Here is a 20,130-nt window from a genome sequence, read left to right as displayed (position 1 = left end):
CTTGTTTCTTCTCCCAAGAGTCACACATACATGTTTTAAACATGGGTCACTTAGCAATGATCAGAAGCAGGCACACATTCCCTAAACCCCAGAGTGAATCCCACTATCAATTGTGGTTCTATTATTGTTGACTGAGAACATCTAGTACATCAAACATTGGAGAAGCCAACCTAGAGCTGTCTTGTGTGTATGGCTTAGTGTCATGTGAGGAAGTGTCTTTGAACAAGCAGAGGAAAAATGTTTTACTTAACAAATTTTATACTATTTCAATAGAAAAGGCACAGTGCTGGTTAATCATAGGCAAAATGGTGAATGTCCAACAGGTGGTGAGGAAATGGTCCCAGGCAGACCATATGTTTTAGTCAACTTTAATAAAGCATTGATTGAATGGATAAATCTTGAAATATTATCTCTTTCAAATTTTCAAGTCGCATTCGCCTCTTCATGTCTTTCTGACAATTGAAACCCAGACTAATTTTCTAGCCTTTCTATTCTGAGCTCTGCGCTGCTCAACTACTCACTGAATAAACCAATGAGTCTTCTGGAGAGGGGGAAGCTATACAAATGAAAATAACAGGAGGGAATTTGTTATCAGCCTATAAATGTAATGAGTATTTAGGAGCTAAAAGAATAGCTTGTTGCATTATTTATTTCGCACAAAAAAGTTTTTGTCCTTGGAAATGTGAAGTGTGAGTCAATTATATTTGTATACTTTAACTTACATTGAATTCAAAATGCAAAATTATGTTTCCGAAGTATATCCACCTACAAATATCACAGTAAATTCCCGTGAAGCAAATTGAGATGTCTCAACAACATGATCTGGCGTTACATTAAATGCGGAGATTAATATATTAATTATAATATAAAAAACTATTTCCATGGTGTTTTAACAGTCACTTAATTGGTTATGTTCTGTGGGTCTTGCTGAATGAAAGATACGAATTAGTAATTAGAAATAGATTGCGGTAGAACACACATATTGTCCATAAACATGTGTTCCCATTGTCCCACCCAATACCACTTGATTTTCAAAAAAGGCTCAAATAATGCTAACAATTTAAAAAAAAATCTTCTCAAAGTTAACTGAGTGGAAAACTTCAATGATGTTACCTAATGTTCAAGAAGGCAAAACATCTTATTGAGGTTAACACGTTTGGAAAAAAATCTTAACAAATACTAAATTAAAAAGTACATGCAAGTGAAAAGGCAAAATCTACGTAATTATTCAACTATAAACCAAGTTATGAAACAGTGGGATGCTATTGTGTTTACGGTTTCCAGATCACAGCAGATGGGACAGAAAGCGATACACAGAGACTTTGCCAAACTGTTTTATTCTTGATTTCCTCCTTCTAACCACAATTTACAAATGTTTCATCTGGGTTAGTTCAATCCATACGGCACCTTCTATAAAAATTAAGACATTGAAAACAAAGGCTGAAATGTCTGTTGGCTGCAATCTTGTATTGTATTGTATTTCATCCAACAAGTACAATGTACAGGCATTTCGCCAGTGCTATTTGACTATAAAAATGTACAAATAAATAATCTGTGCCTCATGCAATGTGCAACGTTTTTACAGGACGTGTCGAACTTCAGCCATGAAAAATCTGTTCCACTTATCTTGGTCTTCAATGGTTTATGCTGACACCAGTTTCCAGAACTCTGTAAAACAGATGATTTGGATTAAAATCAGTTTGGAAGAAGATGAATCCGACTATCACATTACACAAGGGCAAACAAACTCAAAGAAAGAAGAACCTATCAATTGAATGTCTCAAAGCATTTCACAGAATTTACTGTAAAGCATCAAGACGATTTTTGTAGGCAAACTTGGCAACGATTTTGTATACACCATAAACAACCATCAGGTAAATTAACCATTTATGACTGGAGGCTTGTAGGTCAGGACGCCAGGAGAAACTCCCTCTTCCTTTCAAATAGTGTTATGGCGTCTTTAATATCTACCGGAAGAAAAGGCAGATGGGAACTTAGTGTCTCTCATCTTTAAGGATCACAAAGTCATGTTCCCCCATAACTGACTGGGCTATGAGGTCAAAGTGACGTTTGAACCCACAACCTGTTGCCTCAAATGCAACAATGCTGCCAAATAAGTCAAACTGACATCATGCATTCAGATTACATTAACATGTGACTTTGTGTTACGACTTCATCATTGATGGAACTTCAGCATTTATGTTTACTCATTTGGGTACAAGAAATGCACAATATGCGAAATGTAAACATCATTTGCAAAGGATATTTTGCAAAGATTTGACGCACCATCAGCTCCAATCATGCCATCACCATCTTCATCTCCAGCTTTCAGGAAAGCTGCGGTCTCAGCTTCAGTCAGTTCTCTGGCACCTGTGGAGAAGCTCTGGAGGAACAGCCTGAAATAAAGAAAATAATACAACAATCACCTTAGAAACTTGCATCCACAGGTTGGTCAGACTCCGCCAGTGTTAAGCACTCCAGGACACTCCCCGGCATGAGGGATGCTATATAAATGCAAGTTGTTGTTGTTGTCGGCAGCAGAGAAATATGCCCCCATTTTCCCTCAACTAATATTTATTTCCAACACCACATATTAATTTAGACAAAAATGTGAAAGTATCATTGCTTGGGATGAGAGCTATTGTGGCTTTATTGCGTGCACAAGTAATACCTTGGCTCCAACCCAAGATCTAAGATGTGTGGTGTTGTGAATCTGCGGCATCCTAATAGGCATTTTAAAAATACCCTTTCTCAGCTGTCGTTTTTACATTGATCTGATAGGATTTTAGAATCGCTAAAATTGCTACATAGAATTGCAACCGGATTTTAATCCTCGGGCTCAATTCATATAGTTGGCCCTCGTGTTCCTGAGATAGGAGAGGAGAAAAACTTAATCATCGTCTATTGACCTCACTGGAAAGTCTACATGTGGATTTCAGGTGAAAATGGGCTTGAGCTTGAGCTACAGTATTGGTTGACATTCACTAGCCAAGCTCACGCATGTCACTTAGGAAAGGTAGGGAGGGGCAATGTGTAACTGTAACAATGTACCCCAGGAGGGTAAGGAGGCCCTTGTATTAGTGTTGGTGATTGCTCTTCCGATGAAGCTACTACCAACTCTCTCAGTGCCCTGGAGAACCATACATGGTACAGATAAATGAGATAATAAACATAAAATAACTAGAATATAAAATATGAGTAAATCTTTTGCCACACAAAATATACAGTCAATTCGCTTTCCAGTATATTCTGTGAAGCACTTTGAGACGTCTCGGAGATGTGATAAGGCGCAATATCAAATGCAAGGATTATTGCTATTATATACAGGAGTGTTTGCCTTCAAGAGAGACAAAATTGGTGGAAAGGATGGTCAAAGATGGCTGGTAAAGATAAATGAGATTAACAAGTTCAAAAATATAAAATATTAGTAGATCTTTGAACATGTCTATATTGGCATTGCTTATGGACTTTTAATGCAGAGATCTCAAGTGCCTTGTGCCTTTCTTCCTACATTGCATAAGTAGTACGATCTTTATGGTTAGCTATTAAAGTTGAGATTCTTACTTGAGCTCAGCATCCTCAATGTACCCACTTTGATCTTGATCAAGCACCTTGAAAACCTTTTTGACATCAGTCTCACTCTTCTTGGAGAGACCACAGGTTGTGAAAAATTTCTTGTGGCAGAAAGAATTGACGGCTGGTTGGAAATATAACAACAGGAGAATGATGTTGAGATGCCATAAATATCGAACTCAGATGGACCTTGGAATGAGGAGCGAGCAATTTGATCAGAACATTCGAAAGACACCAGGGTTGGAAATAGTGTAAGAATGTGGGGGAGCGAAATAGGACTCTTGTAACGCCAGCTTCAAGCTGAAACCGTAGAGCCTTCATCTGAGAAGTGATATTTATTCCAGGTCTAGCACAGTTAAAGGAGAATTTCTTCCTCCTTGTAACTCATCAGTCAACAAGAGATTTTATTTATGAGGGGAATACATAATTACCCCTGAACACTGCAAAACTCTGACCTGAACCAAAATTGGGTGTCCAAAAAAACTACTCCATTTCACCTTTCTTCCACTTTTACTCAATGATTTGCAATTTTTTTTTCTGTCTGGTCTTAAGTACAATATTGTTTTAACATCAACCGTTTACATCAGTGACAGACTATATATATATATATATATAAAACACGTTGACTTCGAAAGTTTCAAGCCTTGATATTACTGCATTTTAATTGCTTTCTATTTCTGCTGAACACATTTGAATTGCTTTCAAAAAAGGAGACAAAAAGAAAATACTTTACCAGAGCACTGGGACACAGCAGAGGCGATGTCTGCAGCAGTGAGTATATCTGTGATGGACATGATGAAGCTGTAACAAGAGAATGAGGAGAAAATAAAAATCTATCCCAATATCCCAATGCAAGTTTTTGCAAACTTTCTCTTAGGAACTTTTGTGTGTGTGTGTTGTGTGTGTGTGTGTGTGTGTGTGTGGTGAACGGGAGGGGTGGAGGGGATTGCTTGAATTGACTGCTAAGACACTGAAAGAGTTGGAACGGTTTTCTTTTGCTTTCTGTTGCAGCAGCTTTTGCTCGTTGTTTACTGGGAATATGAATGCAACAGGTGGTCCTAGCAGGTGCCTCGCCCACTTGTTTTCGAGGAGCTCGTTTCAACAGTGAAGGGTTCCTCATTCCCTGGCTTGTGCAAGTGGCTCTATAGATTCTGCACAGTTACATGGTAGGATTGGCTTGGATCCAGCTGTTTGAAATGTCGATCCAGTGGCCCCTTCCCCTGCATCTTAAAGCTACAATGCAGAATGCTCCAAGATCCAGATACATAATATTGAGATCTTTCCATTTCTTGTTTTCCAATGAGTCGTCCACTTTGCAGGCTACTTGCTTTCTGATAATCGTGCTTGGAAGTCAATCACCAATTACCAATGCACATGTATAATACGCACCGTTTTATACATACATATATACATATATGTATGTTATATTACTTTCAGTGTAACATTGCATGTGTTCATTTTCTTGTCTTGCACTTAAACAGCAACCACCAACTAACTGCTGATGCAATTCGCTTCAAACATTAAATATCATCAAAGCTCTGAGTGACAACCTCAATCTCAGAACCTCCCAACCACCCCAATAACCCCCCACCCACCCCCCAAATAAAATAAAGATGCCACAGTAAATGTTTGAAGCAGGCGATGTTTTCTAGGATGCAATGTGTAATTAACCAACCAACCAACCAACCAAGCAACCAAGCAACCAAACAACCCAACTCGTTTAGAGAAAACAGTTGATTGATCTAAAGAAAGAGAGAGAAGACCTTATGCAAAAAAGATCAACTTGTCTATCTGCAAATGGGTGGTGGGTGGGGTGGGAGTCTACCGACTTGAGAGAAGGTGGGAGAGGAGATCTTACCGGTGTGTTCCTCCTGACTTGAGTAAGGAATCAAGTTGCAGGTTTGTGGAGCTCTTGGCTGGGATAGCCTTTTGGTGTGGAATAGTCCTTTATATATCCTCTCTGTATAATAGCGCTCCATTTACAGATGCAGGATTCCAGCGTCACTGATCTGATAAACAGTGGGGTCGAGGATCCGTCTCGAATTATAACTTGCCTTTACTAATCAGCCTCTTCTATTTATAGCTGGGAATACATATGGTGATTCTTTTTTTTTTTGGATGGGTGGGAGAGGATTTTTTTTTTGCACCAAATCAGATTGAGCAGCAACATGCATTGGATGGGATGAAATCAACTGCATCGACTTTCATCTTTCCACGTTGCATCAAAAATTCATCTCTTTTTTTTTCCCAATAAAAAAAAAGTTGCTTCCAACACTAACCGTGTGGTGCAGGATTTCTTAGTCGAATTCAGTCGATGGACTGGTTGGAGATGGTTCCAGTCCACAGATGGGTTTGGCTGGGGGGGTTTAATCATCTAAAGGCAAAGGACTGGATGCTCAGTTTTTTTTTCTTTTCATGCATTGCAATCTGTGGTGCATTTTATTTATTTCCAAAGTACCAGTGGGTGCCTTGAATTCGTATTTTTTATTGCTAAATTGTCCCCCCCACCAAATCTGCCAATTAAGGGACTCACACCAATTTGGTGAGATTTAATGGTTAGCTTTATTGGCAGATTTAGGAACCTGCTCCATAAATTAACCAGTGGTCGACAGCTCCTTTTAAGGTGCTAAAGTAGGTGCGACAAATATTTTACTGAAACAAAAAGTCAGCAAAAATGTTTTTTTTTTTGGGGGGGGGGGGTGGGTTTTTAAAAAAAAAAATGCATATTCGACTCTGGCTGAGAATAATCATTTCCTGGAATCAGATCAGTGCCAAATCCCCAGGTCTTTCTGTCTGAAATGATACTCGAGTTGACTGTATCTATATATGGTTAAAGTAACCATACACCTTAGTGAGATACAGTGATTTAATAACTGCTTCAACCGCTGGTACTATTATTTAAGGGCAATGCAGCAAGAGACACAGTGGGGTGACTGACCTCTGGCCATGGTTAAAACAGATAAAAGAACCAAATCTGAAACATATGAATGATTACACCGAAACGTTATTTTAGGATAAAATAATAATTAACAATAATCCTTGCGTTTGGTAATTTTCGCGTCTCCTCGACGTCTCAAAGCGCTTCGCAGAATAGACTGTGAAGTGAATTGGCCGTATGTTTGTGGGCGAAACGCGGCAGCCAATTGCGCACAGCAGCGTCCCCACAAACAGTCATGGATTGAAGCGGCCAATTGTTTTTTTTCTTGAGGGATTATTATCAGGCGTTCTTTTATTTTGTTGTTTTGTTTTTATTTTATACGTTATTTTGCTTTATTTTATTTTTATTATTATTTTGCTTTCCTGCAACACGACTAACCCGTTTTTTTTTTGATCACTCCTGCCCACAGACTCCACTTTACGGAGCAAACGTTCAATCTTTACAAACATATGAAGTGCAGTGGCCAACCTATGTGTGTAATCCATATCACCTGGTTCTGAAATAGAGATATATTATCAGTGGTCTTTGCAAAAGAGAATGGGCTGAATTGATTTGACTGTATTGTAAGGAACAACAACAACAACAAAATTACATTTGTATCGCGCATTTCACGTCGGGAGGACGTCCCAAGGCGCTGGACAGACAGAGTTATGGACCCGAGCTGGAGGATGGGGTCGGGCAGAATGGAGGGCAGGGGTGGGGGAAGCAGGGAGATCGAAGGCACAGTTGAAGAGGTGGGTCTTGAAGGTGGTGGGGAGGGGGCGAGGTGGATGGTAGGGCGTTAGGAAGTAGTAGAGGTAGCAGTAGAGGGGAGCAAAACCATGGAGGGCTTTGAAGGTGAGGACCTGGATTTTGAACTGTATCCTCTGTGTGATGGGAAGCCAGTGGAGTTGGGAAAGGATGGGGTTGATAGGGTCATGGAGCCTGACCATGGAAGTAATGATAATAATCCTTGCATTTGATGTAGAGCCTTATCACGTCATCGAGACATCTCAAAGCGCTTCACAGGATATATTGTAAAGTGGATTGACTGTATTTTGCAGGGGAAATGTGGCAGACAGTTTACACAAAGGGGTACTTGCATTTGATATAGTAGCTTATCTATATCAAAGCGTTCTGGGACGCTATCCCGAGTGAAGGCCACTATATAAATGCAAGTTGTTGTTGTTATCACGTCGTTGAGACAAAAGTGCTTCACAGTATTTACTGTAAGCGAATGCGGCAGCCAATTTGCACATCAAGGTGAGTAAACAGTCATGACATGAATGGCCAATTTTATTTGGGGGATTGATAGTGCCACTGGGAGAAACTCTTCTCTTGAAGAGTGGAATGGGATCTTTAACGTCTACTTGAACAGGTCCTTAGATTAATGTCTTATCTGAAGAATGGCATCTCTGACAATGCTTTAGTCCCAATCCACCACCCGCGTCCGCTCGACTAGCACTGACCTCCTGCTCATCCCTTGCACCCTTTGCCCCCCATTGGAGGTCGCGCTTTCAGCCACTAAGCCCCAAAACTCTGGAACACTCTCCCCCATCCCTCCGCTTTGCCTCCTCTTTCCCCTTTTTCTAGTCCCGCCTGAAAATTTTCCTCTTCGACCGTGCTTACAGCCAACTCCCCCTCCCCTCCCCACCCCCCCCAGTCAGAGTCAGGTTCCACTGTTAAGCGCTCTGAGACTCTACCCTGCGTGGAGGGTACTATATAAGTGCAAGTTGTTGTTGTTATCACATTGTTGAAATGTCTCAAAGCGTTTTGCAGAATTTACTGTAAAGTGTAGTGATTTTGTATATGTAGGTGAACATGGCAGCCAACTTGCACAAAGCAATGACTACACAAACTGAAGTAAATGACCAATTTTATCTCATTGAAGCTTATGCACAACCAATGTTCACCAAGTCATTTTGTGAGGAATTTTTAGCGTGTTCCAACATATTCTAATGAGATGCTAAACTACATATAGAGGTACAATGATGAAAATGATAATAATAACAATCCTAACATTTGATATAGTGCCTTTCACCTCATATGCTAAAGATCTTTTAGCCTTATTTAATCTCATCCTTCCGGAATACCAATCCTACCAGCATGAAGCTCTCTCTTAAATTAATCCAAAATCCTGGCCTTAACCTTATAGTAAACTGTTTCTTACCCTCTGCAAAAGGTACCCTCTGTATTCGCTGATGCCTTTCCTAAACATATCCACAATTAATAACATTTACCCTCTTGCCCTGCTGCTTTCTTTGCTTGTTAAGCATTCTACATAGCTCCTTAAGGTCTCCTTGGAGATGTCTCCTTATGAAGGCTTATCTAGCCCCTTCATTTATCACTGGGGATCTTCTGCGCTGCTTTCCTCAGCACTGTCTCAGGCAAACTCTAAGTGTTGGGTTGCCACCTATGTTGCAGAACTATGTTGTACACTATCTCCAGGTGTAGCATAATTGAAGCAGTTTGAACAGGACTTTTGAGAATTTTGACTCAATTGGTTTGGCAATGTGACCCCCTTTGCTTTCTTTATTGCGGCCTCATGCTGTTTGGACACATTGAGCTGTGAGTTAATAAACATCCCTGGGTCTCTTTCAACTTCTCCCATAGCAATTCTGTCCTCTCTGTGTCTCCCATTTTTACTGCCAATGGGCAGTTCCTTCGCCTTGAACGTCAGCCCAAAGTGATTATCCTGTGCAGCTCGCCTTGTACAACTTTGGCTGCCTCTTCGGATTCCACAGTTCCTCTCAGCTTGACGTCACCTGTCTTTCACCTCCTTTCATTCAGTCAGAGAATCCAGGTCAATTATGTATACAAGGTTCATGAAGATTCCAAGCTTCTGAGGTGCTCCTGCTCAATTCTCCTCTATTTTGACCCGACATCCATTGCAATTACGCTATGACACCTCTTATTCAGACAGATAATAATCCACAACCATGTCTTTACCCTTCATACCCTACAATATGTAGGCATGCGCCTTCAAAGAACATAGTCACTATACATTACTGTATGTCCTGTGAAATGCTTTGAGATGACCTCTGGATGTGAAAGACTCTTTATCAAATGCAAGGATTATCGTTATTATTAATAATAATTACATTAAAAATTATTGTATCCCAATCATCAAGTTCCTACTGTTGCACTTTACTGCACATTTGTCGTCGCTTGGTAATGAAAAAATTATATTCAAAAAAATTTGGCCACACAATCTACCATTGTTTTTGGGACACAGCTGTGCGAAATTGGCTGCCGCGTTTGTGTGATTGTGTGGCCAAATTTTTTGACATATAATTAATGTTATTAATAACCATTGGCATTCGTTTGAAAAAGAGTCACTTAAATATGTGTCAAATGCTTTTTAGAATTTCTGGGGGGAATATGAGAATAGGGGCAATTAACAGTAAGATTGAATTTATTTTAAATGCTTTGTTTGATACTAGAGATACACAATAACGAGGATTGTGCAACTCTGAAATGTTTACAACTTTATCTATATTATATACTGTTGTTGATGAAAAGGGAAAGAAGATAAATTGAATTGATGATTGCCAAATAAGATTTAAACGCGCTGTCGCTAACAGCAGTTTAGCCATTAATCTTTTACTGCAAACCGGGTTAAGGCTGTGACAATAATAATCCTTGCATTTGATGTAGTGTCTTATGACATCGTTGATATATCTCAAATCGCTTCAAAGAATATATCTTAAAATGTAGTGACTGTGTATTTTGTGGGTGAAACGCGGCAGCCAATTTCGCACAACTGTGTCCCAAAAACGATGGTAGATTGTGTGGCCAAATTTTTTTTTTAACATAATTTTTTCATTATCAAGCCAAGACAATTGTGCAGTAAAGTGCAATAGCTAACGACTTAATGATTGGGATGACAAGAGAGCGGTTTGAGCAATCCACATTGACACATTGAATAAAAAAAAGGACTGGGATATTGTCCTATATGTCTGTGTATCCCGGGGCATCTTAATTTGTACTTGTGCTCAGGTTGTATTCAGCTCTACAAGCAATTAAGAGAAAGAATATAAATGCTGAAAAGGGAGAAGGTTTATTCGCAGGGCACAGAAGAGAAATGGGGTTTGTCCATTGTTGATTGCCTAGTGCTTCATGATTCTATTTTAAGTGTTTTTTTGCCCCAAACCCAGCCTTACAACATGCTCTCACAGTTGTTGCTGATCCTCTCCTTTGCATTATGGGCTTATATATATATATATATTACACCAGATGTTGTTCTTCGATCTGCAAGCTTGAACTCCCCCCTCCCTCCCTCACTCACTCCCTCCCTCCCTCCCTATCGCATTTCTTTATTTAGGACAGGACGAGCTTCAGTTTATCAGCGAATTTGGATGTCTTGCTTTGCTGTGCTTTATTCTGCAATGAAAGAGGATTCCAGGCAGACAAGACTATCAGATGTCGTGTGAGTGAGCAGCACTACTTGTACCATTTCGGCTCAGCTCACGTAGAGATTACAAGAGCAAGACTTAACTTTAAAGGCCATGTGCATGTGATTCAGAAGATAACACAGTTATTTAAAGAACCAAAGATCGCCCTCTATTCATTCACTCTCTGCCTAGCTCTTTTTTCAGAGAAGGTTTTTGCTGTCCAGTTCAATTGTTTTCAAAAATTGAATTTAGTGGAATTTTCTGCTGGTGGATATATTTTGCTCACAAAATACAAAGTCAAATCCACTTTTCAGTATATTCTGTGAAGCGCTTTGAGACATCTTGAAGACATGATAAGGCACTCTATCAAATGCAAGGATTATTATTATAACAGTCTTTTGATTTCATTGAGATGCCTCAAAGCTCTTCACAGGATATATTGTGAATTGGATTGAATGTGTATTTTGTGGGCAAAACTGCGGACAGCAGTGTCTCACAAACAGTCATGGATTAAGCCACCAAGTTATTTTGGGGGCAGGTGGGGTGGAATTATTACCCCCATAAAGCGATCCGCCAATCGACAAACAACCAGGTTCCTATTTACTGCTAGGTAAACAGAGGCATGTGGAGGAAGGAAACTTGCCCAACATTTCACCCTGCCCGGTAATTGAACCCAGGTCCTCTCGCTCACAAGACAAATGCTCTAACCAATGAGCTTTAGGACATCACAGTCCTGTAGCGTGATAGTTAGAGCACACACCTTGCAAGCGAGAGGACCCAGGTTCGATTCCCAGGCAGGGCGAAACCTTAGGCTGAGACGGCGTCTCAGAGCGCTTTGACTTCACTTGTGTGAATGTTTTTTTTTCATCTGATATTCCCAAACAGTCATCTTCACTTCATACTGGCTCTCGAATTGGGTCTTCTGCGTCAGTTACATTGGCATAGAAATGTCCATTACACATCCCTTGAGAACTTTACTGTAGAATATTTCCTTTCACCATAGATTTCTTTCCACTCTATAATTAAATACTTTTGCTTTAACCCAATGCCAGTCACCATTTGTTATTTATCTATTTAGAAGTAATTCTCAAGTGATGGTCATATCAGAAACAAACAGTGAACAACATATGCAAATATTATTAGTTTTTAATGAATAATTTTTATGATTCAGAGCAACACAATACACTATGTGTTCACCACAAAATATACGGTTAATTCCACTTAACAATATATTCTGTGAAGCAATTTGAGACGTCCCAACAACGTGATAAGGCGCTATATCAAATACAAGTATTATTCTTATTTCTTGATAGTTCACACATTTGAAAATGCCGGTGTCTAATTTGGAATACTGAAAAAGTGGATTATCCGTTTGGTTTGTGAGTTTCGCAAAATTGTCAATTGCGATCCTGAAAGCCAGCAAAAAGTAAGACTGATAAAAAAAACTGCTGAGCAAAAGTCGGCTAGAGTCAGCAAGTGGGTTATCAGATTTTTAACTGAACCAAAACATTCTGAAGAGCCAACGTCTCACTAACTGGAAGTAAAACTCACAATCCATGACCTGGAAATCCAATTCATGGATATCCCCATTGAGAATAGCATTGCGAGAAATACTCAAGACAATCTGAGCACATTTCATATGATAATATTAAATTGATCCTGACACCATGGTTTGGATAGCAACACATTCTGATTCAAAAACAAACACATCAATTATTAAAGCTCTTTAGCTCGGAGTATGGTTGCATGAGGTCCATTACTGAGTTTACTTTTCCAAGTTGGAGCAGCCTTACTGAAGATACATTTCATCCGGTAGTAATTTTTCTCTGAGATATGCTTGGCTCCACATATTGACCATTTGAACGTCAGGGGACAAGGGCAGTGCACTGGGATCAAGTTTCGAGGATCAAGTAGCCACACATGCACATCATGTTCATATTCAGAGGCCATAAAAGCTTCTGAGGATGTCTAACAACCCTGTTTAGTTCGGCCCAGCCAAATAGAAGATGAAGGAGTCTTTAGGCAGATACGGTAGACATTATAAGCACAAGATTTAATCTTCATATGTATTGAGTATGCCACATAACTTTGCAATCTTCAGCTCATTGCAATCTCCTGCTTACCTTATTAATCGACCCTATGAAGGTCTATTTACCATAATTCTCCCCCCATTACTCCCTTCATTACTTGTGAGCCTGGGATTAAAGAGAGAAAGAACAAATGAATAGCAACACAGAAATTATATTCATCTAGTTATAGCTATTTATTACTCTCTTACCGATTTTACCTGAATTGAATTGAAATGTGGTTTTCAGGCATAGTTTTACTGATATTCATTGTCTCAAATTCACTACAATACAGTGATGTCAACCAGCTACACTTTTGACATTGTGCACTGTCCTATATTGTGAGCTATTGCAATGGACAATATTGTGATTTGCTGCTATACAACATTTTCGAATCGGATACATTCTCATAACACAAAGCTGTTTACAGCTTCCAAATCTGGAAAGATACACTTTATCTACAGAGTATACTACTACTACTACTACTACTAATCCTTGCATTTGTTATAGCCCTATATCAAATGCAAGGATTATTATTATTTTATTAGCAGGTGTTCATAGGCATTTTATTTGCATGCATTTGCTTACAGAATCCACTCACTACAATTTACAATAATTGAAGCGCTTTGAGGCCTCTTCCCTACGTCATAGGTGCTATATCAAATGTAAGGTTTATTATATTATTATTTTAACATTTCTATTGGTGTAAAAGTGTTTTTAGTAATTATGCATCTATACTAACAAAGTTAGAAAAAAGGAAACTCTTATGAGTTTCTTATGGTATGAATGATAGTTATCCATATTTTAAAGTCTTTGTTGATCCCTGTGGGTACATTATGCGCTTTGTTAAGCAGTAATGCTCTGGTTACTATGATGTGTATGTTTTGGAAATTAGGAGCTACCTTTTTATTAAAATACGCTTAGTCCCTTGAGATTCCCCCAGCAAATATTCTATCATTCACTCCTACAGGCAGAACTCGTGCAAAGGGTCAGCTACATGGGCACCTGCACCTTCATTCAGTATCTCACCCAAGGCAACCATTCTTTATATGTGCGTCTAGAGCACTTGTGTCCATTGGTTGTTCATATATTTGCATATTAAAGCAGGAGGAGAAAATATCTACCTGGAATAAATGAAGGGTAAGGTATTCAGCGTTGAAATAAATTCTCATGCAGGAGTATAAAGCACTTTGAGACGTCCTCCCGATGCGAGAGGCACTATGTAAATATAAGTTGTATTGTGATAATAATAATAATAATTATAATCTTTACATTTGGCATAAGCGCCTTTCAGGTCAGGTGTACATCTTGAAGAGCATCACAAGATTTACTGTAAAGTATAATGACCGCATATTTGTTGGGAAATGCAGGAGCCAGTTTGCGTACAGCAATGTCCCACAAACAGCCATGAATGATCAATCATATCTGAGGAAACGTTGGCCAGAACACGGAAAGAACTCCCTTCTGTTTTCTGTTTTCAAGTAGTGCCATGGAATCATTAACATTCACCTGAACAGGCAGATGGTGCCTCGGTTTAACATCTCATCCAAAGAATGGTTCTGTCGCAGCTATCAAGCTACCGGCCCATCTCCAACCTCCCCTTCCTGTCCAAGGTCCTGGAACGATTTGTCGCCTCCCAGATGCGCTCTTTCCTCTCCACCCATTCATTATTCGAACCCCTTCCGTGCTGCCCATAGCACAGAAACTGCCCTGGTCAAGGTCACCAATGACATCCTGACCATCTGTGACCAGGGCTCCCTCTGCCTCCTCGTCCTCCTCGACCTATTCGATACGGTCGACCATGCTATCCTCCTCCACCGCTTGTCCTCCCACCTCAACCTTCAAGGCCCTGTCCTTGAGTGGTTTAGGTCGTACCTCTCCCACCGTCTTCACTTTGTTTCCACAAATGGTTTTTCCTCCAGCCGTCTGGAGGACGGCTGTCTCGTGCGGTGTCCCTCAGGGCTCTGTCCTCAGTCCCCTCCTCTTCACCCTCTATATGCTCCCCCTTGGTGACATCATCCGCAGACATGGGGTTAACTTCCACATGTATGCGGATGACACCCAACTCTACCTTTCCTCCTCTACCCTCAACTCCACGACCACTGATGTCCTGACAACCTGCCTGTCCGACATCGAGTCCTGGAAGAGAGACAACTTTCTTCAGCTCAACGTGCGTAAAACTGAGGCCCTCCTGATTGGCCTTTCTCGACTCTCTACCCCCTCCTCGCTCCCTCCCTTCCCTCCCTTCACCCTGACCATTTCCCCACTGCTCGGGCCCTGACCCAACTGTCCAGCGCCTTGGGACTTCCTCCCGACGTGAAAGGCGCTCTATAAATGGAATCTCTGTTGTTGTTGGTGTTGTTGCCAGCAACGTAGTGTTTGCTTCATTAGAGTGTCAGCACTGTAATTGCTATTAGCTACAGTGTTTTGAAAGAGATTTTATGACTATTATTAAATCCCATGGTAGTCTACACAATGATTCAAATTGTGCGACAAAGGATAATTATACGCTCCTATTGCTAACCCATGAATTATACTATTATGTCTGTGCACGCAGCTTCAATGTTTAAATGAAAATAATGAGCTGATTACGGCTAAAACAATGAATCCCAGAAATCTATATATTAGGAATAGTTCCAGCACTCCGAGATGGTACCCCCACCTCCCCCCCCCCCCCCCCCCCCCCGTGTAAGGTGCTATAAAATTGCAAGTTGTTGATGTAATTTGCCTACTATAAGTAGTTTTTTTTTGTCTGAGGGCATCTGACATATGCTCGCATATGAGGTACTCTCAACTCCCACTCCAAGGCCAAACTCGACCTGCTCCTGCTGTTTTCAGCTAAGCTCCTAAAGCAAGCTAATCTTTGCTCCTTCACCCACGTCAGCTCACAGGCCAACCTGGACCTGCTCCTCCTGACCCTGTTTCCAATTTCCTGAGTGGTTTTATTCTGGCAGTCAAGTTGAATTGGAACGGCCCTTTGAAAACAGCAATTTTAAAAAAAAAATCCAATTTTATGATAATTATCGTGTTCACAGAAATAAACAGAGGAGCGGCTTAAAATGGATGCGTCCTACTGTGCGGCAACACAGCTGTTGCTTGTGGCGTTGCTATGCTGCCAGCTGAATGTGACTCTTGGGCTGCAAGCACAGCCTTTTCAATGTTGAGAACATAGGGCTTGGTTTTAAGTGTTTCCATATGTTTACCTTTCTTTTTTTTAAAGTGTGGGTGACATTTTGTCTTGGCATTTATTAGGAAATCTACATGCAGAACAGCAGAAGGGTAATACCAGGTCACTTGGTGTATTTCATAACCAAGCAGTCTTGTGAGAAAAGGGGCACCTCGACAGTTTTTATTGGATTTTTATTAGAAAGTTTTTTGAGAACCACAATGATTAAAAATGTTCGAAGATCGACAGGTGATTATTAATGGCACACTTGACGCTATCTGAACACATCAATTGCAACTACAAATTGTATTCATATAGCACCTTTCATATTGGATGAATGTCTCAAAGTGATTCACAAAGACAATGAAGATCCCCATGCAGGGAAATAAGGAAGTGGGATTTAAAGTTGTTGACCCCTTAAGGACATGATCGCAAAGATATATTTTAGGATGGATTCTTCTATTATTAGAATTAATTTTCTATTATTATAAATACTACTCCAGCTGTGGAATAAGACAGACCAACCAGGAGTTCTTTTAAAGTCCAAATTTGGAATTAGGTGTTAAGTCGGGCTGATTCAATAATGGTGACAAATAAATTGTTGTAGGAGAAATGTAAAGGCGTTTAGATATTATATCCTATTAACTTCAATCCGGAGATACTCAAAGGCATCTAATTGATATCGTACTTCTATTTATATAATCTGTCAATGAAAATGAAATCAATGGAGTTGACAGCTCCTCTATAGTCAGCCAGTGACCAGATCGCCATGTCCTATGTTACAGGGTAGTGCCACCCAGTTCCACAGATTAAAACTATGGCAAGACTCCCACCGTTAGGGATGTAATATTTTGAGATAGACCAAGTGTCTTCCATTATTTCCAATTAATATAATACAAGTTGAGAGATAAAACTAGAAACAGATATCTCAAGATATAGCAGCACAATTGTTGATTATTTTTCTCTTGCGAATTAAAATGAGAGATATTGTTTGATAGGAATAAAAAGCTGCCTTTAAACCATCAATGTTAATCTCAAAACACAGCACCAGTTTCAGATTTGACTTTCCATTGCCTTGATTCATCCGAGTTCAGTCGGTAGCACTGTCACCTTTGAGTCAGAAGTTTGCGGGATCAACATTGGGACTTTCGACTCACAGTCTGCACTATACTCCAACACAGTGCTGTTGGGGCGTAGGTTGTGTTGTTGGAAATATCATCCTTTGGGTGAGTTGATAAACCAATGTCCAATCTGCCTGCTCAGGTAAATGTCAAAGATCCCATGACACTATTGGAAAAGAGAAGGGAGGTTCTCCTGAGGTCCTGGTCAACATTCCTTCAAATAAAATTGGTCACTCACATCACAGTGGGACATGTGTGCAAATTGGCTGCTGCATTTGCCTGGTCATTACACTTCACAGTAAAAAAAAACGACAAAGTGCTTTGAGATGTGACAAGATGCTATATCAAGGATTATTGTTATCTCTTGACTGCCAATTACTGAATGTTGGGCAGTTTTACAATGTGGTCTCACATCTACTGAAAATTGGATCTACAATCGTTTAATTTTAAAGATCGTTATAGCTATGAAAACGTAGGACTACATCTGGCCTTGTTAGAAAAAATTGCGAGATAGTCATTAATTGTCTCTTTCTTTGGTGAGTAGAGAGAAGGTGTATCATCCAAACAGCATTTTTTTTCCAAGAGACTTGGCATGGATGGTCTTCCACTAAATGTTACCATGCCTCCTCATAGGTAGGAAATGCATATTAAAATGTCATCTATGATTTACCGTTCATCTCTAATTATAGCATATTGAATATAAATATCTCCTCTCAGTACTGCCAGCCGGTTTAACACTATTTTCTTTTCCCATTAGCCAGGGGGAAGCCATTTTTTNATTTACAAAGCGCCGAACTAGCAAATTTGTAAATCATACAAAGAAATGTGTAAATCCTGTATAGTCAACAAGGGCAGCAGAGGTTATGTTCTTTGTTGTGATTTGCTGCCACTATCTGGACACATCTGCCCTTGCATTTTAGGTAACAGCATTGCAAGTTATTTTTGCAAATAGTGTCATGTGACATAATTATCAGCCCAAAGTTTTTTTCCACATTCTTCACAATACTGGACCCTGTGTTCACGAAATGTTTATTGCAACATCTGTTTCTGTGACTTGTTTAATTATTGGTGTTTCTTGGGGTATGATAGGAAAAGCAGCTGCCTCACACGCTGCTGTACTGAGCCACATTCTTGCTAAGTGCTGCACTGTACAAATTATATATTTTGTATTTTAAACATAACTGTATTTCTTATAGTTTTAATCCGGGTTGTTTGACTTTTTAGATTATACAATACAAAAATATCCAAATGTTTTGGTAAATCCCGTGAGGAAGCCAAGGGGCAGCAGGTCTCATTTGCCATCTGTCCCTCAGATAGAATTGTATTCTATCCAGATGTTCTTTATGAAGAAGAGGGGCAGTTGTTTTAATCCGTTTTGCTGCCACACAATTGACCATGTTCGCAAGTTCACCATTGATGAGCACGTGAAATCTCGGAAACATTGCGAACACAAGGCAGCGGCAATAAAGAAAAAAAAGGTAAAATACTTTTGATATATATATTATAATAAATGAAAATGTATGATTGTTTGCTTTCACTTTAATTTTGAAAGAAAATCTTAACTTGTATGATTACAAACGTTAATCTCCCTCCTTTTCGATTGAATTTTAGAAGCACATAAAACCAACAGCAAACAAAAACAAATAGACAGAACATTTCTAACGACAGATGCATCAGGAAGATTAATTTTTATTTCATCCTTGGATCTGGTGGATCTGGACCTCAAAGAAAACTTGCTCTGACAACTTGTTTCTCTCGAGCCACTGCATCATCTATGGAGAGGAATGAATTCATATTGGACTTTGTGCGGTGTTTGGACTAGAGCAGACATACTGCTTGAAAAAGCTCCTGCCTCCCAAGAGCTTCTGTGCAAATACAGGGTACAGGGAGGGACTATTCCAACACCATCACAGCTTCGTAATACATAGGATCTTATTCCTGAGGATGAAGCATTTTTGAAGAAACATGTTGAGGGCGTGGATGTGTACTTGTTCCTGGATGAGACCACTGATTGAAACTGCACTTTTGCATCTTTTGAAACGTGTTATGTTCTGTTTTTGTTCAAGAAAACTTGAACCAATTGTTTTTTTCCCAATAATTTGTGATGTGCTATTTCTTCAGGTTTAGTTTTTAAAAATGAGAAAAAAGTGTAGGTTAGCAGCAAAATGGGTCTCTCGATTAGCACCAATCATTCCATCCCTCAGCAACCCTCCGCAAAATTCGCAAAGCACTCCACCATTTCCCGCAAACATTTCCAGACTTTTTTATTGGCCCATGATATGAGAACATAGTCTTAAGGTGACATTCTGTATGAGTGCAGGACTGGGAGCTGTCGCATTCAGCTGCAAAAACATTCATCACATATGACACTAAATTTTTGGGCAGTCCCCTGAGCCATTTTGATAAAATAAGCGCGATGAAACGGTGAGTTATTCCCTTCTCTCTCTATAACACAGATCAGGAGTGAGAAACTGCAATTTCAGCTCATATCAGGTAGGTGGCATCAATCTGAAAGTAGATTTCCATGCAGAAGGTTTAACGAAATACAGTGTGTGATTAGCTGATAGAAAACCATAAACATTTACAATTACATTTTTGCAAATAAATAACTAGCAGCTTCAATTTACAATCATGTTTCTCTCAAGCGTCAAAGATTAAACCTTATTCCTCAGTGTTTCTGCTGAATTATAGTGGATTTGTTAAATAGGTTTGCTTTGGTATCTGTGCCAACAAAATTCCCTGTGTGTAAATAAGGTTTTTCTTGCCTCCCCTTTATTTTTGTGATCATCTTGATTTGTGCTCTCTCAAAATTGGTGTTTGTGAATGTATCTTACACCAATGTGAGTGTCAGCTTGGGTCAGAGCGCTAATAATCTCAAGAGCTTTCCTTCAAT

At 39.7% G+C, this 20,130-nt stretch overlaps 1 protein-coding gene across 1 annotated transcript; it reads right to left on the bottom strand.

Moving 5' to 3' along the window:
- Positions 1–1,318: 1,318 nt before the first annotated feature.
- On the bottom strand, positions 1,319–5,557 carry LOC103178698 (parvalbumin beta 3). Its single transcript, XM_007893564.2, has 5 exons — positions 5,432–5,557; positions 4,307–4,374; positions 3,565–3,697; positions 2,287–2,396; positions 1,319–1,668 (listed from the first exon to the last, which is right to left on the bottom strand). Exons 2-5 carry the CDS (start codon positions 4,365–4,367, stop codon positions 1,643–1,645), a joined length of 330 nt encoding a protein of 109 aa, XP_007891755.1. The 5' UTR covers positions 4,368–4,374; positions 5,432–5,557; the 3' UTR covers positions 1,319–1,642.
- Between the last annotated feature and the right edge of the window lie 14,573 nt (positions 5,558–20,130).

The sequence above is a fragment of the Callorhinchus milii genome, unplaced genomic scaffold, assembly GCF_018977255.1.
Source record: "Callorhinchus milii isolate IMCB2004 unplaced genomic scaffold, IMCB_Cmil_1.0 Scaffold16, whole genome shotgun sequence".
NCBI classification, from domain to species: Eukaryota; Metazoa; Chordata; class Chondrichthyes; order Chimaeriformes; family Callorhinchidae; genus Callorhinchus; species Callorhinchus milii.
This window is presented reverse-complemented; position numbering and strand designations above follow the sequence as displayed.